General features: G+C 40.3%; 1 protein-coding gene across 3 annotated transcripts in view; it reads right to left on the reverse strand.

Annotated features, from left to right (window-relative positions):
• Nucleotides 1–868: 868 nt before the first annotated feature.
• The window catches only part of snx19b (sorting nexin 19b), a 29470-nt gene continuing 8085 nt past the window's right edge, over nt 869–22253 (reverse strand). The window contains exons 8-12 of one of the 3 annotated variants that reach the window (XM_058413697.1): nt 22055–22206; nt 20625–20750; nt 6017–6201; nt 5751–5838; nt 869–2208 (exon numbers count right to left, since the gene is read on the reverse strand). In XM_058413697.1, the coding sequence (XP_058269680.1) occupies nt 2085–2208; nt 5751–5838; nt 6017–6201; nt 20625–20750; nt 22055–22206 (675 nt within the window). In that variant the 3' untranslated portion in view covers nt 869–2084. Of the gene's footprint in view, nt 2209–5750; nt 5839–6016; nt 6202–20624; nt 20752–22025; nt 22207–22253 lie in introns of all 3 variants that reach the window. The other 2 variants (XM_058413696.1, XM_058413695.1) reach the window with 2 other exon arrangements.

The following is a 22253-nucleotide window of genomic DNA, read 5'->3' on the forward strand; positions in this document are numbered from 1 at the left end:
GATAGATAGATAGATAGATAGATAGATAGATAGATAGATAGATAGAGACAGACACAGATAGATAGATAGATAGATAGATAGATAGATAGATAGATAGATAGATAGATAGATAGATAGATAGATAGATAGATAGATAGATAGATATGCTGTAAATGTTTCACATGCTAATGCAGATTTCTTGCAAAATTTCAGTTGCCGAGGGTTCACAGTGTAATAAAGGCTTCTACATGCGATTAAATCTGTAATTATTACCCACAGTGTTATTTAACATTTACATCGACTAGGCATAACATTATGACCACATGTCTAATATTGTGTTGGTCCCCCTTTTGCTGCCAAAACAGCCCTGACCCGTCCTGCACTGTGTATTCTGACCCCTTTCTATCAGAACCAGCATTAACGTCTTCAGCAGTTTGAGCAGCAGTAGCTCGTCTGTTGGATCGGATCACACGGGCCAGCCTTCTCTCCCCACGTGCATCAGTGAGCCTTGGCCGTCCATGACCCTGTCACTGGTTCACCACTGTTCCTTCCTTGGAGCACTCTTAATAGACACTGACCACTGCAGACCGGGAACACCCCCTGCAGTTTTGGAGATGCTCTGATCCAGTGGTCTGTCCATCACAATTTGGTCCTTTTGGTCAAACTCGCTCAAATCCTTACGCTTGTCCATTTTTCCTGCTTCTAACACATCAACTTTGAGGACAAAATGTTCACTTGCTGCCTAATATATCCCACCCACTAACAGGTGCCATGATGAGGAGATCATGAGTCTTTACCGGTCACTGCTCACAGTGTTATGTCTGATCGGTGTATATTTATTGAACATGTCACACAGCCCATATGCAGAAGATATTTATGCATAAATATATTTCAGGTTTTTTCTTGCATGTTTATTATAATTACAGCTTACAACATCTCCACTGACACATTTATAAGTAGTGCAATAATTAAAGCATAAGCGTTACATTTCACACGATAGTAGGTAGCAGAGTGGAATATTTTCCTGGATCATGATAGTAAACATTTCACAAGGATCACTATACTGGGGCAGGAAGTGGAGGGTGGGATGGGGTTTATGTTGGAATGGGGGTTGTTACATAGTGCAGAATTAGACATGATCGATCAAATCATGGAACGTTACACCACTTTATAAAGTTACACGTGTTGACCACTAAGGAATGACTTTTTCATGGCTTTTGATCCATTCCTCTTAAACTGCTTTACAGACAGGTTAAGGCAGATAAGACATCTCTTTTACAGTTTTAGACATCAGCCTAATATTCATCAAAGTGCACAAGTGTGAGGAAAATACTTCAGTTAGCAAGTACATAAGGACCAAAATGTGTTAACATTAAACATCCAACAATATTTAGAACAGGAAGCTGGAATGGAAAGAAGACTCCTCGGTATTCTATAGAGTTATATTCTAAATAACCCCTTCTTTAAGGCCAACCATAAAAAATAGGTAGTAAATGACCAAGTCCCCCTCTGTGAACAGACGAGATTAAGCTCCTCCGACGCATGTACAGTTTCAACACAACACTAAATCTCGTGCCAGCTCACATGGAAAACCCCTACAACCTAAATAAAGTGGAGGAAGATTCAACAGGAAGTTGGATGTTGGAATCTTAAGCAAATGAGAGACAAATGTGTCACAGTGCAGCGCCCGTGGCAAGGAGCGAGAGAAATAAGCAACAAACAAAACTTAAAGTGGCTTTACAAGATAGGAGGGCCAAGTTAAGTTTAATTCTGCCCCGGTGTTATGAAGCTTAATACGAGTCCATCTGTAAAAGGTTTGCCCAAAGTTTGAACCGGAAGAAGGTGGATAAGAGCTTGAGAAGAGAGCTCTCCACTAATTCAGATCCGGTCCAGGGGTGTTTTGGAGATCAGTCAAGGCCTGCTAAAATGCAAAACAGGTGGCCAGTAATCAAAGCTAGGCCAGATGCACATATTGTGTGCGAGATCCAGACACGTAAGGGCTAAATTAGAGTCAGACCAAACCATTCACATATTCCATTTAGCCTCATTCACTTCCATGACTGACCAGCTTCGTTTGGAGTAGGTGGCCAAGCTTCATCGAGTTCCTACGGTGGTAGTTTCTCTGCGTTTTTAGAAAGGCTCTGGAGCAGCATCTTCTGAAAGTCGTCATCAGACAGCTCTGGGATTAGGAACTCGAACAGCACATCCCACACACAGTAAACCAGGTGCCTGTGTAAAACGAAGCACAGAGTCAGACATCTGCACATCCGTGTACTTGTGTCGAGACGTTCACCGTACACTTACACTCCATTTAACACTCGAGAGTATTCATATGATGTTCACAGATTTATCTTGTTCTTCGTTGCACAGTATTTCCTCTCCTGCACTATTACAGAGCATGTACTGTGCAAGAATACAGAAGAAATAATGAATAGAAATGACACACAGGTGCTAGGAGTATATGTTCAGCATGACAGTTATTAAAGAGTTCATGTGTTTTCATTTCGTTTCGCTTTATATTGATAACACAGTAATCAAATATGTAAGGATGTAGAGAGGTGGACCATAAAACACCACCAACACAAACAAGTCTGAGCTTTTAAAAATGACGAATTATATTCAGGCAATTCAAGGAGAACGTGTCTCCTTAAATGAACCAATTGGGCTAAATTTGTTCATAAAAACAAAAACTATTCAGCACATTCATGCAAAAAGGATTTAGATTAGTTTTTCATCGACGGTAATCACTATATACACACTATACAGCCAAAAGTATATGGACACCCCTACTACTTCTGGTATTTTAGCCACACCCACTGCTAACAGGTGTATAAAGGTAAGCACACAGCTACGCAATCTCCATATCCAAACACTGACAGAAGAATACTGAAGAGCTCAGTTACATTAGAAAGACACCATCAAAGGATGTCACAAGTCAGTCTGTGAAATTTCTGCTCTGCCCCGGTTACTGCAAGAGGTTTTAATGTAAATGATTGTGGAATGGAAATGTCTGGAAGCAACATGACTCAGCCACAAAGCAGTAGGCCCCGCAAAAACCCACAAAAGTGGGAGTGCCAAATGCTGAAGCACGTAGCGTGTAAAATCGCCTATCTTCTGTTGCATCACTCACTCATTCTTGTGCCGTTGTTGTTGCTTCCAACAGCCTCTGGAAGCAAGACCTGCGCACTGGGACCTTCGTTTCCAAAGCCGAACAGCTGCACAAAAGCCTAAGACCGCTATGCGCAATGCCAAGTGTTAGCTGGAGTGATGTAAAGCACACCACCACTGGACTGCAGAGCAGTGGAAACATGTTCTCTGATGTGATGAATCACGCTTCACTATCTGGCAAGTCTGATGGACAAATCTGGGTTCGGTGGATGCCAGGAGAATACTACCTACTGGATTGTATAATACCAACAGAAAATTTGATGGAGGATAGAGAATAGGTTTTTTTTTTTAAGGTTTAGTCCAGGTCCCTTAATTCCAGTGAAGGTTAATGTTAATGCCACAGCATACACAAAACATTTTTTATGCCTTTAACTTGGTAGCAACTGTTTAGGGAAGTCCCTTTCCTTTTCCAACATGGCTGTACATACAAAGCGAGGTCCATAAAGACATGGTTTGACGAGTCTGGTGTGGTGGAACTCAAATAGACGGCACAGAGCAGGCTAGCTGACCTAAACCACAACTGACAACTTTTGGATGAATCGGAACGCCAGCTGAGAGCCAGGCCCTCTCATCCAACACCAGAGCCTGAGCTTACAGATAATCTTCTAAATGAACGGACAAAGTCCCTTAAACACACTCCAAATCTTGTAGAAAGCCTTCCCAGAAGAATCAAGGTTGTTTTATCTGTCTAATAAGTTCATATAGCTCATGATCATGATGGTCAGGAGTCCACATACTTTTGTCCTTATAGTGTAATGATTTTTTTTATGTCTGGCATTATTCAATAAACCTGTGTGCCAAACTAGACAACTTGGCTAATGTTGAAGAAGAACATATAGTTTTGATTGTTATGTTATATTATACATATACACTACTCACAAAAAGTTAAGGATATCGGGCTTTCGGGTGAAATTTCAGGAGGCACCTAAAATGCACTATAACCTTTACAGGTGAACTTAATTTGACCTTCTCTACACTTTTGAATGCACATGTCCAGCTGTTCAGTGTTTCAGTACTTTTTGCATAACTTGCTGTTCTCTAACAAGGTGCTTAACGGCAAAATTCACAACTGGTGTTTGATCCATGAATCGACCAATAAATTTTTTGGTTCAATTAGAATTGGTATTTAAACAGTCCTCTTCATCAGGCATCCAAGTGTCACGTCAGACCATTCGAAACCATTTACATCAGCGTGGTCGGCGTGCTAGATGACCTGCAAGGGTACCTGACCACACCACCAGACACAGGGAGCTTTTACGCTGGACGAGGGATCAGTGGGCCTCACTGCTGTTCTATGATGAAAGTTGATTCACGTTGAGCAGAAATGATGGCCACCAACGATGTTGGAGATGTCAAGGAGAGCACGATGCATCAGCCACTGTTGTCACCAGAGGAGCCTTTGGTGGTGGTGGTGTTACAGTCTGGGCAGGTGTGTCTACTCAATACAGAACTGCCCTACATCTTGTGAATGGTATCAGCTGAGTCACTGTGTAGAGGCTCGTAACCCTGCACCCCAGAACCTCAGTGACCTGAGGGCCGCCCTTCAAGAAGAGTGGAATGCCATGCCTCAGCAGACAATAAGTCGACGCGTGAACAGCATGAGACGTCGTTGTCAAGCTGTAATTGATGGTCAAGGGCACATGACAAATTATTGAGACACTGACATTTTTTGTTGTGGTATACCCTCCACTGTTGTTGGCTTTTGTTTCAATAAATTGTTTGAGATGAGGAAATCACCATTGCAGCTTCTACTTAAATGCCCTACTTTCATGATATAATATCACTGTAGCGTGAATTTTTTACATTTTCCATAAATTTCACCCAAAAGCCAAATATCCTTAACTTTTTGTGAGTAGTTTATATATACAGATTTGGATACTGACATACAAACCTCCAAGAACAGGTCAATACCACATGTGACTCTGACACTGAAATCCCAACTTGTGTAACAGCTAGCTAATTAGCTAGTAAGAGGGCTTTTGGGATGACAGTAGGGCATGGAGATACTTCCAAACATGTATTCATATATTTGGATATACTTTATTCAGGGTCATTATTATTTCAGTACTGACCATTATAACGTGTAAAAATCTTAAAAGATACACCTAGCAAAACACAAATTATTGTAATTATTGTCTGTGAACAATTTTGACCAACTTCAGATCATTTTTCCATGTGGATGTTGAGAATTCATAGCACTGAGTGAATCTTTATATTATATTTTAACTATTTTTAAGTATCCAAAATTGGAGGCTTAAATAATACCCCGTATCTTTTAATACATTACTAAACTGTAGTTTGCCTTTTCACTGGAGTGATCGCCTCAAAATCTATATTTCTAGATAGATAGATGGATAGATCTAGGTGTCGTTAAAGTACATAAGATAAATGTGAAACAGTTAACTCCTACTGAGCTTCAAGCAAAGGCAAAGGAAGGTACGGTTTAGTGTGCATGTCCACAAAGGCATCACAAACGCAATGTATTTTTGCTATTTTTGTCCCTAGTTCCTTGTGCATTAAAACCTTTTGTGATTTTCTTCCTGTTGCATAATAACACTGAACATAGTGCGTGTGTGTGTGTGATGCACTGTCCTTAGACCGACCTGTTTATGGTAGAATCTTGGAGAGACTCGAGAACGACCTGCCAGGAATGCTTGTACTTCTCTGAGCCCAGTATATCTGAAACAAGATCTGTAAACATAAGCATAGCACACAGTCACCCACACACACATACCACACATTAAGAAGAAGAGAGAATAAAGAAAGCATTCAGGAAAAGCACTAAGAAAGGTAGACAGTTTTAATGACAAAGTTGGCGCATAGCAAGAAATCAATTTTATGTGAAGTGGAGGCAAGAAAGGAAATCTACCAGGAAGCAAATTCATCAAACACTGCAGTGACTGCTGTTTGGTGTCATCTTTTTGCTGCTGGGTTCGCTGAGGGCGTGGATGAGCAGGCAGATTTCCTCCAGGCCACACAGCCTGCTGCAGCACCCGCAAATAAGTCACCCAGTATTGCATACAGGTCAGATTAGCCACTCCAACCTCCAGCCACCTACACATACACAACACACACAAGTCAAAACTTTACATTAAGCCAAAAATTCTGTTACAAACACCTGCCTGAAGGTCAGCGGGACAGTGTGACTTTGGCATGGCTTTCATCACAATGAAAATTTACAAAATCAACATTTCATTGGGAATATAGAATAGAAAGCCAGGCAAAGTGCATGCATATATATCTGGTGTAATTAATTGCCTTAACAACTCTTTTCTTACGTATAGATAAAGCCTTAAAGAAAGATTTCAGCCAGTGGGTTGATGGGTCTTCTAATGTTGATTCAAGTACTAACTTCGGAGTTTAAGCAGTAGTAAGCGGTGGTTTGTGGATATATGTAGAGTCAAGAGCGTGAATGGTAAGGATGAGGCTGCACCTTTGGGTGATTTTCCAAACCAGTGTTCTCAAGCTTCATATTACTCGTAAAGTAGCAAGGACCCTTTAAAGCAAGTCTGGGACATTGACTATGAGGTAAAGCAAAAAGATAGAGGTGGGGTAAAGCAGATATACCACCTCATTCATGTTAAACTCATGGAGAGAGGTGGTCCCTATGGAGGAGGCATGGAGCTGGAGGTAAATCTAAAACGAGCCACTCAATCCACCCCAGTGCCCTGTAGAGGCCACCTCTACCGCCCCGAACCACAGCATGGTGGTGGTACACAGCTGCCCCTATCAGTTGCACAATCACAAAAAAGGGTTGTGGAAAAGCTCATGGCTATCCTCATTATGGGTGTAATGGACTGGTCCAGGCCAGTGGTGCTGGTTCCCAAAGTAGATGGTTCAGTTTGGTTCTCTATAGACTTGAAGTGTATCCAATGCATTGCATTGACAAACTGTTAAATGGGTCAGATGTGGAACTCTTTTATTCAACCCTTGATTCTCATATATTGTGAGATAACAGCTGTTTCCACTCTATTTGGTTTACACCAATTTGTCACCCCTCCTTTTGCACAATTCAGAGCCCCAGACACATTCCAACAACTCATGGAGAGAATCCTCCACTCTCACACCGCCGACTTGAGATCCTTGTGACGGGTGGGACAGCAAAAAAAAAAAAAAAAAAAGAAGAACAGGATCTAGGCTTCCACTTGTGTCCATAAATTAATTCTAGAGCAGAAATTGCTGCCTGCCTGAGACACATGACCTAAAAAGAGGAGAGACCGATCTCACAAAAAAGGGAGCACCAGATCTAGGCCAGTGCATGGAGCCATGCCAGCAGGCCTTTATTCAAATATAAGCTCCTCTCTGTGGCAGACCACTCTTAAGTCCTCCTGACTTTCTCTCTCTCCTTTGTTTTGCAGACTGACGTGTCAGACATGGGGCTAGGGGCCATGGTGTCCCAGGTGGGGGAGGGGGAGGGAAGGAGCACCCCGTGCTATACATCAGCCACAAGCTCTCGGTGTGGGAAAGCAAGTTCAGCACAAACAAAAACAGTGTCTGGGGCATTAGTCAGTACCAGGCAGGACTGGGTCGGGCAGTGGGGGTATATGGAGGGTGGGAGGTAGTCAAGCACAAGTTTGTGAATGGAGTCTGGAGTCAGGAGAGTGAGTGGTAAGGGTGAGGCTGAACCTATGACTGTTCTGTGTTTCAGTGATCAGCAGCAGAGACAAGATCCACAAAAGAGAGAGAACGAAATTAAAAGCGACAGAAATTAAAAGAGTAAAATAAAGAGCACTCAACTTGTCCCAAGCCTGCCTCTCATTTTCTACTGAACATAAGGAACCGTCACCATACCATAACAGACATAGTGTACAGTACAGCTGATACCTGATATAGTGCAGCTGATTATATATACCTTTCATAAACCATTAACCACACTTAATTAATATTAACTTCGTTAATAACAATTTATTAGCTACCAGTTCTTATTGTGAGAAACAGAATTAGAATCATGCATTTTTCCATTTCTGTTTGAAAGCTAGATTAAAGTTATTTCATGCATACACCACTGATGTGTAGTCAAGGACAGAGCACCAAAAGGGGTCATACATAATCAGATTCTTGTTTCTAAATAATCAGATTTTATCATTTAAGCCGATATATTCCACAAGTTTCTGACCCAATCAAAATCTTGTAACTTGCACTTTTACTAAAAACACTGGTAACATACTCTGAACACACTGTAACTCATTACAAGTATGCTATTGATGAGAGTGCTTTCTTTGTCATGAAGCACAACACTGAATATGTTTCAAATGATTTGCAATATATACAACCCCCTCCAAAAGGACAATTCTATTGTTTTTTTCTATACACCGAAGACATTTATGTATGAAATCAAAAGATGAATATTAATTGATATATCAGAATTCCAGCTTTCGTTTCCTGATATTTACATGGCATGGCACTTTTTGTTTGAACCTACATATTTTCTAAGTGATAAAAAATACTGGAGCGTGTGATCGACTTATTGCCAAGTTGTGTCCTGTTAGAATGAATTCAATAGCTTTGAAGGTCTACTTATGGCTTAATGCCAGAATATTGGGTATAGCCAATATAACAATTTGGAAGGAAGAACAAACCACTGGTGTACTAAGCACCAGATTTGAACTGGTCAAGCAAAAAAACAGCAACAATAGTCAATGGCTGACTGTAAAAAACATCAAGATCCACCATATGAAGAAGAGCAGAAACATGGAGGCCATGCCAAAAGATATAACCGCTCAACATCAGTAGCAATCATAAGGAATTCACAAAGAAATATGGAGATGACACGAAAGTTGTAGAAAAATGGAGGAAGAAAGGATCTGCTCATGATTCAAAATAAGACTTGCATGGCTCCTTCTGGGACAGACTCACTAATCTTTATTGCTGGTAGCAGCAGAATGAATTCAGAAGTCTACAGAAACATTCTGTCAGCCAATTTAAAGAGAAATGCGTCCGATCTGATTAGGAGGAAGCTCATCAAGACAATTATCCAAAACACACTGCCAATACAACAAAGGACTTCATCGGTGGGAAAAGTGGGAGGTTTTCGACTGGTGAAATCAATCACCAGATCTTAACCCAATTGAGCAGCATTTCATCTACTGAAGAGGACGCTAATGGGAGAAACTCCCCAAAACAAACAAGTGAAAGAGCTGTTAAGTCTGGGAAAGCATCACAGTAGAAGAACGCAGGAGACTGTTGATGTCAGTGGGTCGGCGTAAATGAAAATTTCAGTAAACAAAATCAGAAATTCTGGTCTGTTGTCTCATATTCATTTTCAGGAACTGGCCTAGATTATTATCCACAAGTCTATGGTCGTGTGGTAGAGCAGTGACATGTCCCGCCAAAATATCTAGAAAGCTGGAATTGAGACTAACGGTGATCAACAGTAGCACATTTTATCCCACTAACTGCATTAGTGCTGTTTATAAACTGCAGCTCATTTGGACTGAAATGATCACAGAAAGGGAACACCAGGCATCAGCTTCTTAAAAGCAGTGGAAAAGTGTGTTAGTATGGGCAGAAATGAGCCAAAAAATGGCATTTTTCAAAGTTAATGGCAGGCTTAATTCACTGTGACACTTCTAAAACGCAAACATGTATAGAAGTACGTTCCATAAGGAGCACCTAATTGGTATTTGGATTTCAACTGGAAATAATGATACTGTTGGAGTAGTCAAGTCGGTGTGCGCTGGCAGTGGAACAGAGACGTAATTCGGAGCAGAAGAGACGGCAAATTCATTGTCTCAACATTGTAGAAAGAGACGAATCCTAAGAGTCAACAGAGGAGCCCAAAATCACTTCTTATTACTCAATTACAACATTTATCTTACTGTATGCCACAATACACCGTGTCTGTGAGACAAAGTTCAAGCTTACTTATTTTATCCTTAAATTCTCTGCATTATTGTAAATAACATTAATGCTTACTGGCATCGTCTTATTTTCAAGCTGTTTTCTGCCATTCTTCGAATAAAGCATCTGTTTGAATTGTAATTCTGTCAGACTATTATGCTTTATCAAGGCTTCAATTGAGCAGAGCACATTTGACTTGCATTCGAGGAATACATTCAGAAATTTTCAACTGCACACGAAGCTTTTTTTTACAGCAGAAAAGGTCTGAGCAGCAGGTTTATATGTGGATACAGAGCAAGCGCATAAAAATAAAAGGGCGAAATACATTTAAACCAAGTGCTCACAAACCGATTTAGCTACTTTACGCAGATGCAAATTCATCCATCTCCCCAAGCCACATGTGACGGATACAAGACGCATGAAAACCAGATGTAAATGGGGTCTAGAAAAATCTTTAGACGCATTACGTCATTAAACACTTGAGCAAAAACCATAAATAACATTTAGGAGAAATATCAATTTAGCCTGTTAGACGCCCGTAACACCATTCAGACACGCAACCAGAAAATGTCTGAATAAAAGAAAAATAGCCTTCAGCTTTCGGTCAGGATTATCTTTTCACATGATGAAGCTTACTACTTTCTATGTAAAGCTATGCAACACAACTCATTTTACTCAACAGAATTAATCTTGATATATTTACAAGAGGAGAATGATTCATTTGGTGCTCTGGCTCTGTGGAGGTGTCTCTTGCAGGTGTTTTCTCAAACTAATTACTCCTTGTCTAAGTACATGGAATAAATTTAATTATTCAGTCACGATGTTCTTACCGAATGGAACATGGAGATCGGTCTGCCTAGCCAAGTCCTAATTCATCTTATGGAATAATCAACCTCTGAAAAGAATCTGGATCACGAAGGAGCCTTTAAATAAACCATGACATACTAGACTGTTGTAATACCCAGGGTAATGCTGAAATAAACAAAGCATCTTTCCCAACTTCTGGTTTATCTCAAACACATTAATTTCCATCACCAGAGAATCTGCATAAATTTTTCAAGGTTGAGGGTGAGGCCTGGTCAAGGAAACCTTTGGTATGGATGGTTTTCTTTCGTTCTGACGTAAAAAAATAAAGACAAACAAGCACCAATTTCCAAACACTACCATAAACAGCTACATCTGAGTGCAAATGTCTCCAGATGGAACTATTACTAAAGATCTATTAAAAAAAAAAAAAAAAAACCAGAGGTAGATCAGCTGGAAATTATTTTCACAAACCAGGTCCAGTTTAACAGAAGACACGAGAGAATGCATGGTATTTTTGTTTAAAAATTGAGTCGTTTAATTAACAGACTTTCCAAACAGTTTATCAGGTTGCATTGCATACGAGATGATTACCATCTGAAAAAAGCATTTAGGCTGCAGTTAAGGATTTCCTTTTTATAATGACTGACATGATACTGTGGGTTTCTACCATTTCAAACAATGCATGTCCATTTTTGTTTTTAAACAGAAGACAGGGATACTCTCTGCACTATATGGCCAAAACCCAAGCAGTACCACAAAGATTCAAGCACACAATAGTATTCTCTCTGTATGCTGTATCATTAAATCGTCCCCTCACTGGAACCAAGGGGCCCAAGCATGTTGTCCATGATGACGATGATGAACAACACTGGGAAGAACTGAAACACGGACTTCACCCCAGACCTCCTTGCCTGACCTTGCTAATGCTCCGTTGGCTGTGTAGGCAAATTTTAACAGCCATGCACCAAAATCTCATTGTAACCTTCCCAGAGAAGTGGAGGTTATTATAAGAGCAAATGGGGAAAAGGATCTTCAAAACACACAAATGGGTGTGATATATCCTCAAACCTTTGGCCATATAGTGTTCACTAAATGATCATCAGGTGATGTAACATAAATTATCTCTTTACAATGGCACCTGTTAAGGCGAGGGATATATTAGCGGCAAGTTAACAGTCGGTTCTCAAAGTTAACGTGTCGGAACCAGGAAAAATTGGCAAGCGTAAAGATCTTAACAACTTTGACCAGGGCCAAACTGTGATTTGGACGACTGGGTCAGAGCATCCAAAACAGCAGGTCTTGTGGTTGTCCCGGTATGCAGTGGTTAGTACCTACATAAAGTAATTCAAGGAAGGACAACTGGAGAACCTGTGATCATGGGCTCCCAAAGCTGGGGAGTGAAGGCAAGCATGTTTGGTTCAATCCCAAAGTAGAGCTACAGAAGACAGTATCAGAGCTTGCTGTGTATGGGGGATGCATAGTTGTAGACCAGTCAGAGTGCCCATGCTGACCCTTACCACTGAAAGCTCTGACAATGGGTAAGTATGCATCAGAACTGGAGCATGGAGGAATGGAAGAAAGTTGCCTGGTCAGAGGAATCATGTTTTCTTTCACATCATGTGGATGGTGGCTTACCTGAGGAGGAGACAGGACCAGACTGCAGTATGGGAAGAAGGCAGAGGAGGCAGTGTGATGCTCTGGGCAATGTTCTGTTGGGAAACATTGGGTCCTGGCATTCATGTGAATGTGACATGTACAACCTACCTACACATGGCTGCATTCCAATTTAACCCCTTCATGGCATCAGTATTACCTAATGTCAGTGTCCACTTTCAGCAGGATTTCAGCATATTGCCCTGCCACACTGCAAGAATTGTTCAGAATGCCTGAGGAACAGGTTCAGGTTGAAAAAGAGTTCAAGGTGTTGGTTTGGCCTACAAATTCCCCAGACCTCAATCTAAGGTGGAATGTGCTGGACATACAAATCTGATCCACGAAGGCTCCACCTTGCAACTTACTGGAGTTAATGGACCTGTTGCTAACGTCTTGATACCACATCGCACCTTCAGAGGTCTTGTGGAGTCCATGCCTCAATGGGTCACAGTTCAAGCACAAGGCTGACCTACACAATACTGTTTAAATGTTATGGCTGATCTATGAATATAGCATATACACTGATGCTTGGCAAAACTGTGTTCTTGGTATTTCTCTAGCACATTCTTTGAAGTGCTAATAAGTACTGCACTGCTGCTTGATGATTGACCTTTACCCTCTCACATCGGTGATGCTATTGTGTTGGTTGAGAGACTATTCAGGCTATGAAAAACCATGGGGGCACAACAAACCAAATTTTCAATTCAGTTTTTAATTTAGAACAAAACTTGATTTTATAAGTACCAGGGATTACTCTACAGTGCTATGAAGCCCTACTGTCATAATCAATATATTCTCAGTTTACATCCCCAACTAACCAAACTTCTTGCTGCCGGTCTGTGAAGAATAAGATGGCCTCCAGCGCTCCACCATTAGCATTATTAGATGGCGTCTTTATGACAGATGCAACTAATTAACTGTGTATTTTTTCATGAAAGTGCCTTTAGGGTCATGAGTGATCAAGTATGAGAAGAGTACAGGCCAGTGGAAGTCTAACAAAACCAAAAACCAAGGGTGGCAGAAAACTGGGAGAAAGAGACAGCAGGAATCTGAGCACAATTGCCCAGATCCTTTTGGTTCCTGACCAGGCCGAAGGAGACTTTTAATCAGCAGGCTTTTCCCAAGCCCTGGCCTGGGTCTATGGTAATTAAAGACTCAGTAGAGGCTAATACTTCCAGGAGAGGAATAATGACAGAGTTGAACTAGGTCCATTGTGGGTGGTAAATTTGCCTCAGCATGGGGTTAAGTCTTTAATATGTTAATATAAGACAGAGAAGAAGCCTTATGAATTCCCATGTAAAAGAGAATATTGCCATGGCTATTCAACAACTGCCCCAGGAGACTCGGCAAACTGACCTATTATCATATTAAGAGAGCACATTAAACATCTAGGTGAAGGATCTACTTCCAGATCTCTATTGTTACAAAAGAAAATCACAAAATGGAGACACATCATCAAGTGGTCTCCTTTTTCACAGACATTAATCTATATTGGACATATGTGGCTCAAACTCCACATGATGGATATCTATTTTTAAAAAAAACGAACAAACAAACAAAAACCTTTAGACCTTTAGGTGAAAAAGCAACTAATCAGGAAACAGTGGATATAAGTACACAATCATTCACCCACACAACCTTTTGGTCATTCCCAATAAAAAATGCAACCACATCCTGAAATGGTTATTAAAGTTGGTCTGAAAACATAAATCTAAAGAATTCACATTATTTTGAGCAAAGACTTGTAATCTTAACTACAGCCACCAACAGGCAGTATTGAGACATTCTACCTTCAGTACTACAGAATTGTTTCAGTATTCAGACATAAAATGGAACATCAGGAAAAAAATAGAATTATTGTACACTGTACACAGATCAGGCATAACATTATGACCACCTGCCTAAGATTATGTAGGTCCCCCTTTTTACTGCTAAAACAGCCCTGACCCATCATTCACTGTGTACACTGAAACCTTTCTATCAGAGGAGATCGGATCACACGGGCCAGCCTTCACTCCCCACGTGCATCAGTGCGCCTTGACCGCCCATGACCCTGTCGCCGGTTCACCACTGCTCCTTCCTTGGACCACTTTTGATAGATACTGACCACTGCAGACCGGGAACACCCCACAAGAGCTGCAGTTTTGGAGATGCTCTGATCCAGTGGTCTAGCCATCACAATTTGGCCCTTCGTCAAACTCGCTCAAATCCTTACACTTGTCCATTTTTCCTGCGTCTAACATCAACTTTGAGGACAAAATGTTCACTTGCTGCCTAATATATCCCACCCACTAACAGGTGCCATGATGAGGAGATCATCATCAGTCTTATTCACTTCACCTGGCACTGTTCAGAATGTTTATATTTAAAAAATCTCAAAATATTGCCACTAGAACATTATCTCTCTCCCTGATGTTAGAAGACGACAAAAATAATCCTTAGTTACAGTAGCAAAAAAGACCATTGAAGACCACTGAATAAATACAACTATGCACCACTAAATAAGTAGTAGAAGCATTTTTCCATGAAAAAAATGAAAACGTTAAAAATAAAACAAGAGTGCAGAGAACAACAATCATCAGTAGAGTGAGTAAAATCAAACACATACTGTATTAAAATCACTGAGTTTCCTCTGATGGCCTCTGATTAGTGTTGTGCTCCTTGATCCCAGTGAAGCTTCACCGTAGATGATACGGTCTCATCAGTGATACCGTAAATCACAATAAAATAAAATAAAAACCTACTAATGGTCTTATTGGTATCATAAATCACAGATGGTACCATATAATTTACAAGAAAGCGACACAAGCTGATCTATGATACTATAGAATGGTTTCACTCCACAGCTCTTGAGTATCTTATCTATTGTATTTCCACATGCATTATATATACTTCCCCAAGTCCAAAAACATTTATGGCAACAATTCAGTCAGAAGAGGATGCATATGGTTCCTCTCATGTCATATCAGGAAGTCTGTCCTTGCCACCTTCACCTTGTACATTAAGGATCGCGTGATCTACATGCGGATGTCTGTAAATCTTTGTGACAATGTCTATTGTTAAAAGTGCTAAACATGTAGTTTTATGAGATGAATTTAAAAAGCCTTAATAGACGTTATACCATGTAAATAGTTTGTACTGTTTAACACCGTCAGCTTTAATTTCTGTTACATACATGCTTTGTTCTGCCATCAATATAACCTTTAGCCTTCAGCCCAGTTGGCAGCGACAGAGCAGATGCCATGCTGCATTTGACATTTTGGACCTTTAACCTAGAAAGTCTAAAAGATAAAAAGGGCCAACTTGCTGAATTCCGAGTTAAAATAGACCAGAAGTTATTAGCTTAAGCTGAACGCAGTGTAAGCCTGACACCTATGTAATTTGCCATATTACTGCAAATAAACCACATCCTCCTATAAAGTGGCCTCTTGATTTTCACAGAAAGCTGTGATTAGCATCTGTTGTCGTAGATCTGTTATTAGACACCTAGTCAAAAAGCAATCTCTCATGTACATCAGTTATTATGGATACAGTACATCATCTATCATAGCACCTGAAGTCTGAAAATTCTTAACGAGACCTCCTTAATTGTTAAAAAGCAAAGGCATGTCTGAATTAATCATCATATTATAATCTTAGTACTTACCGAGCTTTGTATTGAAATACTTGAACCTCAGGGAAAGACATGGGACCTCCATGTCTACACATGCCTCAGTATTACATGGATCTTATTTTCTAACTGTATAAACTGTATTTCGGAAATAAACATCATTTCACTGCACACTCACTCCAATTCCAGTGTTAAACTTTAGCTTGATTTGTGTGCACTTGTGTGCATTAGATTGCTTATACTGTATTATAGAACTTAATCGAAAGCTAAACAAGCCTACAAAACAAAATATCTCAGGAAATTCTTGAGCATACAAGCATTTATTCCAAATGAAAACTATACAAAGTCGATGGCTATACTTGTGTACAAACCTAAGCATCAGAAAATGCTCAAGATTCCACCGAATCTGTTCTTTAACTCTATTGCACGTCGCAGAAATCAGTGTCACTGTCCTTGCCAAAAGAGTCTGGACCAGGTACTGAAACAGATGGCTATAATTGTGAAACCTCAATGGAAAGAAATTTAGTATTAAAAGTCTGTGATTATAGTCAAGCCCATTAATATATAATTAATAAAAGATTTTCCAGTTGCATCATCTTTTCGATAGTTAACAGTGCCGAAAGTTCTGAGCCTGCCAGTATTTAGTCTAGTGGAAATCTCCGTTCTCATTATAAAGTAGTTAAAATCTTAAAATGATGGAGAATTAAAAGTAACAAATGACATCTAGAAGCCCTTCAACGTAAATATTTTTATGGCCAAATATCAATGACATTTTCAGTCTCCAGATTTCTGCTGAACCCTGCTGGAAACCTGTGGCCTAAATTGAAGAGGGAAATCTACACGCATGAACTTGAAATGTTCTACATGGAGGACTGGGCCAAGATCTCACTACTAGTGTCTTTAAATTTATTTCTTTCAAAATTAATACCCTCTGTTGAAACAGTTACAACAGTGGATATACGCTGAATGTTATTATCACATAACAGCATCACCTGCCAAGGGGTGGGGTATATTAGGCAGCATATGAACAGTTGATGTGTTGGAAGCAGGAAAAATGGCATATAGGATCTGAGTAACATTGACAAGAACCAAATTGTGATGGCTGGATGACAGAGCATCTCTAAAACAGCAAGTCTTGCGAGGTGATCCCGTCCTGGTATGCAGTGGTCAGTACCAAAAGTGGTCCAAGGAAGAACTACTAGTGAACCAGTGACAAGGTCATGAGCACCCAAGGCTCACTGATGCATTTGGAGAATGAAGGCTGGTCTGCTTGGTCCGATCCCACAGAAGAGCTACTGTAGCACAAATTGCTAAAAAAGTTAATACTGGCTTTGATAGAAAGGCGTCAAAGCACACACTGCGTCACAGCTTGCTGTGTATGAGGATACGCAGCCACAGGATAGGAGTGCTCCTGTCCACCACAGAATGCACCTACAATGGGCATGTAAGCATCAGAACTAGACCTTGGCGCAAAGTAAGATATGGCCTGGTCTGAAGAATCACGTTTTATTTTTTGGAGCAGATGAAGGTTGCGTGATGCTTTTGGTAATGTTCTGCTGGGAAGCCTTCGGTTCTGGTATTCATGTGGATGTTGCTTCAACATAGCACGTACCTAAACATTGTTGGGGATCAAGTCCACCTCTTCAAGGCAGTGGCCCCTTTTAGCACAATAATGTGCACTGCTACATTGCAGAAATTGTTCAGGAATGGTTCGAGGAACATGACAAAGAGGTGTTGACATGACCTCCAAATTCCACAGATCAAGCATCTGTGGGATGTGCTGGACAAACAAGTCAGACAGATGGAGGCACACAATACTGGGCAAATGGTTTAAATGTTATGAGAGATCGGTGTAAACCTAGTTAATATTAACCAGTAACAATGCCAGGATAACAGTATGTCTCTAATTAAGCAAGCCCAAACATTTTTGACAATTAATCTCTCCTAAGCTGGTGTACTTATTTAAATTTAAAAAATAGTTTTTGGATTCGTAATCGGATGTTGCTTTCTGCCAGGGAAGTTTAGAGCATCTTTATTCAAGCAAAAGTCACTCTTCAAGACGATTTCCAGTAATCTCTTCCAGGGCCCCTGGAGGTGACCACATTGTCCATACGCCCTGTGTGATAAATATAATAACTTCTGGCAAGAATGAAGTAGTGACTGTAAGAGCCAAGCGAGAGATCAATTACTGACAAAACTCAAACGCAGACGTTTCCAGTTTGTCACATTGTTGGCACGCTAATGGGCGCTTTTCATCGAATTAATTTCACTACAAAAAATGCGACTCTGGCATTGTCAAGGCAGCTTTCCATAAGATTTAGAACAGCACTATTTCTGATATCAGCTCAATCCAAACACGCCAAATTGCTTTACTTGAGAGAGCAAGGCATGTTCTGTCTGGAATGGGACACTTTATCAAGAGCAATGACAATGAAACCTTCTTTCCACCTGTTCTGGAACGATTTAAAAACATAAAATCCTTCAGTATCATCATCTAATCACATCGACTACAGTAGAAACTCTAGAACGCGACATGAGAAATCAGCTTTCCGTGCTGACCAACACCTATCGTGGACATACAAACTCAACCTTTGTCAACCTTTAAGTAGTTTTGTACCTACTTTGGCAGAGTATGGACTAGATTTCCTCATCATCTTCTTATATTGTATTATATAATCAAATATCGTAGTGTGAGGGACAAGAAACTAAAGAGTTAATGAGCAACAAGCAAGTGAGGTGGAAATAGGTATCACTGAGGGGGTTCCAGTTCTCTAACTTAAACTTATTCTATTAATTATCAATCATCTCTGGAAATGTAAATGCTTAAAACAGGTTGATTTAAAATCTAAGTGTACTGATGCTCTCTTTCCTGCTAGTAGCTTGTACAGAAACACAGCTGAGCCACATCTGGAATGGATTGACTGATACTTACGTTATGTGTCCAGTGTGAATTCGGGACACGACTACAAATAATACTATAAATAATAACCGGCTTTTGTGTGTTATTCAACAAAGAAAAAAATGAAAACAAAAGAAAAATGTGTAAATGTTGATGAAATGGGGGGGAAAAAACTGCTGGTGAAAGGATTTCCTATAACACAACAGATAATAGGAAGTCACCTATGTTGTACACACAACATGTAACTACAAATGGATAAAAAACACATGTGGTTCTTTACAGAATTGTTGTCAAATTGCTGTGGTAAGTGTAATTAACCACTTTGGGATGTGCTGTTCTAGGAAAATAAAGTGTCATGATTTATTCCTTACCATTCCTTACAAGAACAGTTCTGACAGTCACTACTTGACATAACAAAATATACAAACATGACCTCTATGTACAGTAGCCTTGTATCACTAATGACTACCTGCACCAAAATAATCTTGATTATTAAGCTGCAGCTTGCCAAAGTAATTTGATATGTCGAAAGTGTTTTCTGATACATCATTAGACAAGCCTGTTTAATGTGGAATCATTTCCCTACAGAGAGACACTGTGCACTAGCAGAGGTGTGTGGCTGAAATATGGAACAAGCCGAATTCACAGCATTCACATTAAAAAATGAACCACTCGGTTGAGTGGAAAGAAAAGCAAAGCTTAAATTCAGTACATTCAGGCTTGCTTTGCGTTTGTTTGAAGAGAAAGCTCTGAACCGTTCAACTGATCTCCTACATTTTGTGCCTAAGCTGTTAGAGGCTCAGATTTTCCACCCTGGTGGATTTCATCTACTGATTAACTATAAATATGGCATTAAACTTGTGCAGGTGTTTTATATATGGCTAGACAAATGAGCAGTGGCTGGTGCACATGTAAACATTGCATAATTTGTAACAGTAACTCTGTAGAATTTGGGTACTCAATAGTATCCCTCTACACTCGTCCTCTACACTCCTACACACTGCGCTCTACAGAAACCAATACACCATCATGCTTTAAAAAACACACTTGGCTTGTACTAATTACCAAGCAGCAATGATTTCTTCTTGCTTAAGTAAACATAGACTACACTCTTAGAACGGGTCTTCAATGATAAGAACTTGAAGAACACTATAGGCCAATAAATTAGCAAGCTTTTTTCCTACTAGGACTAAATGACTAAAACTGCAATGAATACACCGATCAGGGAAGTGAATAAGACTGATGATCTCCTCATCATGGCACCTGTTAGTGGGTGGGATATATTAGGCACCAAGTGAACATTTTGTCCTCAAAGTTGATGTGTTAGAAGCAGGAAAAATGCACAAGCGTAAGGATTTGAGCCAAATTGTGATGGCTAGACCACTGGATCAGAGCGTCTCCAAAACTGCAGCTCTTGTGGGGTGTTTCCGGTCTGCAGTGGTCAGTATCTATCAAAAGTATCCTTAAAGTCCTGTAAGTCGCAGCTTACAGGACTTAAAGGATCTGCTGCATCTTGGTGCCAGATACCACAGCACACCTTCAGTGATCTAGTGGAGTCCATGCCTCGACGGGTCAGGGCTGTTTTGCCAGCAAAAGGCAGACCAACACAATATTAGGCAGGTGGTCATAATGTTTTACCTAACTGCTCAGTATGTGTTATCTGCATACCGCTCAATGAGGGTCCCAAATAGCAGTCTGATGCTCCTCTGGATATTTTCAGTGCAAAGCCAACTCCACTGGTCCTTCATCAGCAGACACAGGATATTCAGAGCCATGTCAGCAAGTTCAGTTTCCCCTGTCGGACAAACAATTCTTATTAGAGATGAATAATATAAAGGTACATCTGTACAAAGACAAAATGCATCATTAATAATCAATAATTACATCTAAATCAGCATTTTCAATATAATAGCAGTTTTAGGACTTTACTGTTACTGTTGTGTTTCTGACTGGTTGCTTACAATACATGCATTGGGCTACGCATCACAGGATAACAGAATATAAAAACATTTACATTAAAAATCTATAGTAAAATCACCAGATCTGATGGTTTAATTTATGAAACGCAATCTTACAAAGTTTCAGGCCAATATCAGTCTAACAATAATACTTTAGTGCGTCCACAGTAAACTGGATGGAAAGCTTAATCTTTTAACCTGTATTAACATTTATAATTCCTTTCAAATAAATACGGTATGAAAAACAAGGAAAGCTTCACATCTTCACGTATTTTAACCACCACTCCTGTATGCAGAACTGATGCACACGTGCATATGCTGTCCTCTAGAGGTAAACGGAAGCTTTGTAACTTTTGCTGCAAGCTACTACACAGCCGGCGCTTTCCATAAAAATTCCACACTTCACTGAGTATAAATTCAAGAAAAATGAGTATCATAAGATTTACTGTATATAAACAGAAAATGCAGAATGGTGGTGATTTACCAAGTCAGGTCACATGGTTCCACATGCTTAAAAAGACAAGGATTCCTAGTAAGACAACCACATACGCACTGGGTGGAGAATGATTCTCAGCACTGACACTGACAAAGCACCACAGGAGCATTGCTATGATTTTTATACACATCCGTGCACTCAGCGCTTTCGGCTGTAAGGATGTTTGTCACATAACATCATCAGTGGGCTGATAACCACAGCCAAACAAGTGCTGATGGAGGTGCGTCAGACTACCAAGCCTGATAAGAACAGACAGCGACAGCCATCTGTACACCGCAGAATCCACAGCTTAAAATATCCACTGTTTCACAGAATTGACGTAAGGAACCGATACTGATGAAGTGACGTTGCAGCTAACGCAGTCATACCAGAACCACGCACACAGCCACTATTTTAGTCAAAACAATTGTGCTTGTTTCTCTCTTTTGACAGGGTAAAGGGGCTGAAGAATTGTGCCCAGCAACTTCAGTCTGATCAACTGACCAATCAGTGCAATACTGATTCTATACTGTACCTTATGGCGATACAGGTATCTAAAAATTAATTTCTGTAGTATTCTGCAGTATTTTGGTGCTCCCAAATGCAGGTAAACTTATCATGTGTTGCGCTTCTTACTGTGATTTTGAATGACATTATATAACTTTCTTTTTGAACACGTGCATGGCTCCGTATCCTCCTTGGCAATGAGGCTGACATCCCGCTCTCCGTCCGCATCTTGGAGCGGTGCTTTACTCACAAGACGCTCCCGCTCCAAGATGAAGCTCTCTAGACTGTTCATGGTGAGGCCATTGAACACCTGAAAAAAAGGATTTTGACATGAAGAGGATCAGTTGAACAAACACG

Source organism: Hemibagrus wyckioides, linkage group LG17 (genome assembly GCF_019097595.1).
Source record: "Hemibagrus wyckioides isolate EC202008001 linkage group LG17, SWU_Hwy_1.0, whole genome shotgun sequence".
In the NCBI taxonomy this organism is placed as follows: Eukaryota; Metazoa; Chordata; class Actinopteri; order Siluriformes; family Bagridae; genus Hemibagrus; species Hemibagrus wyckioides.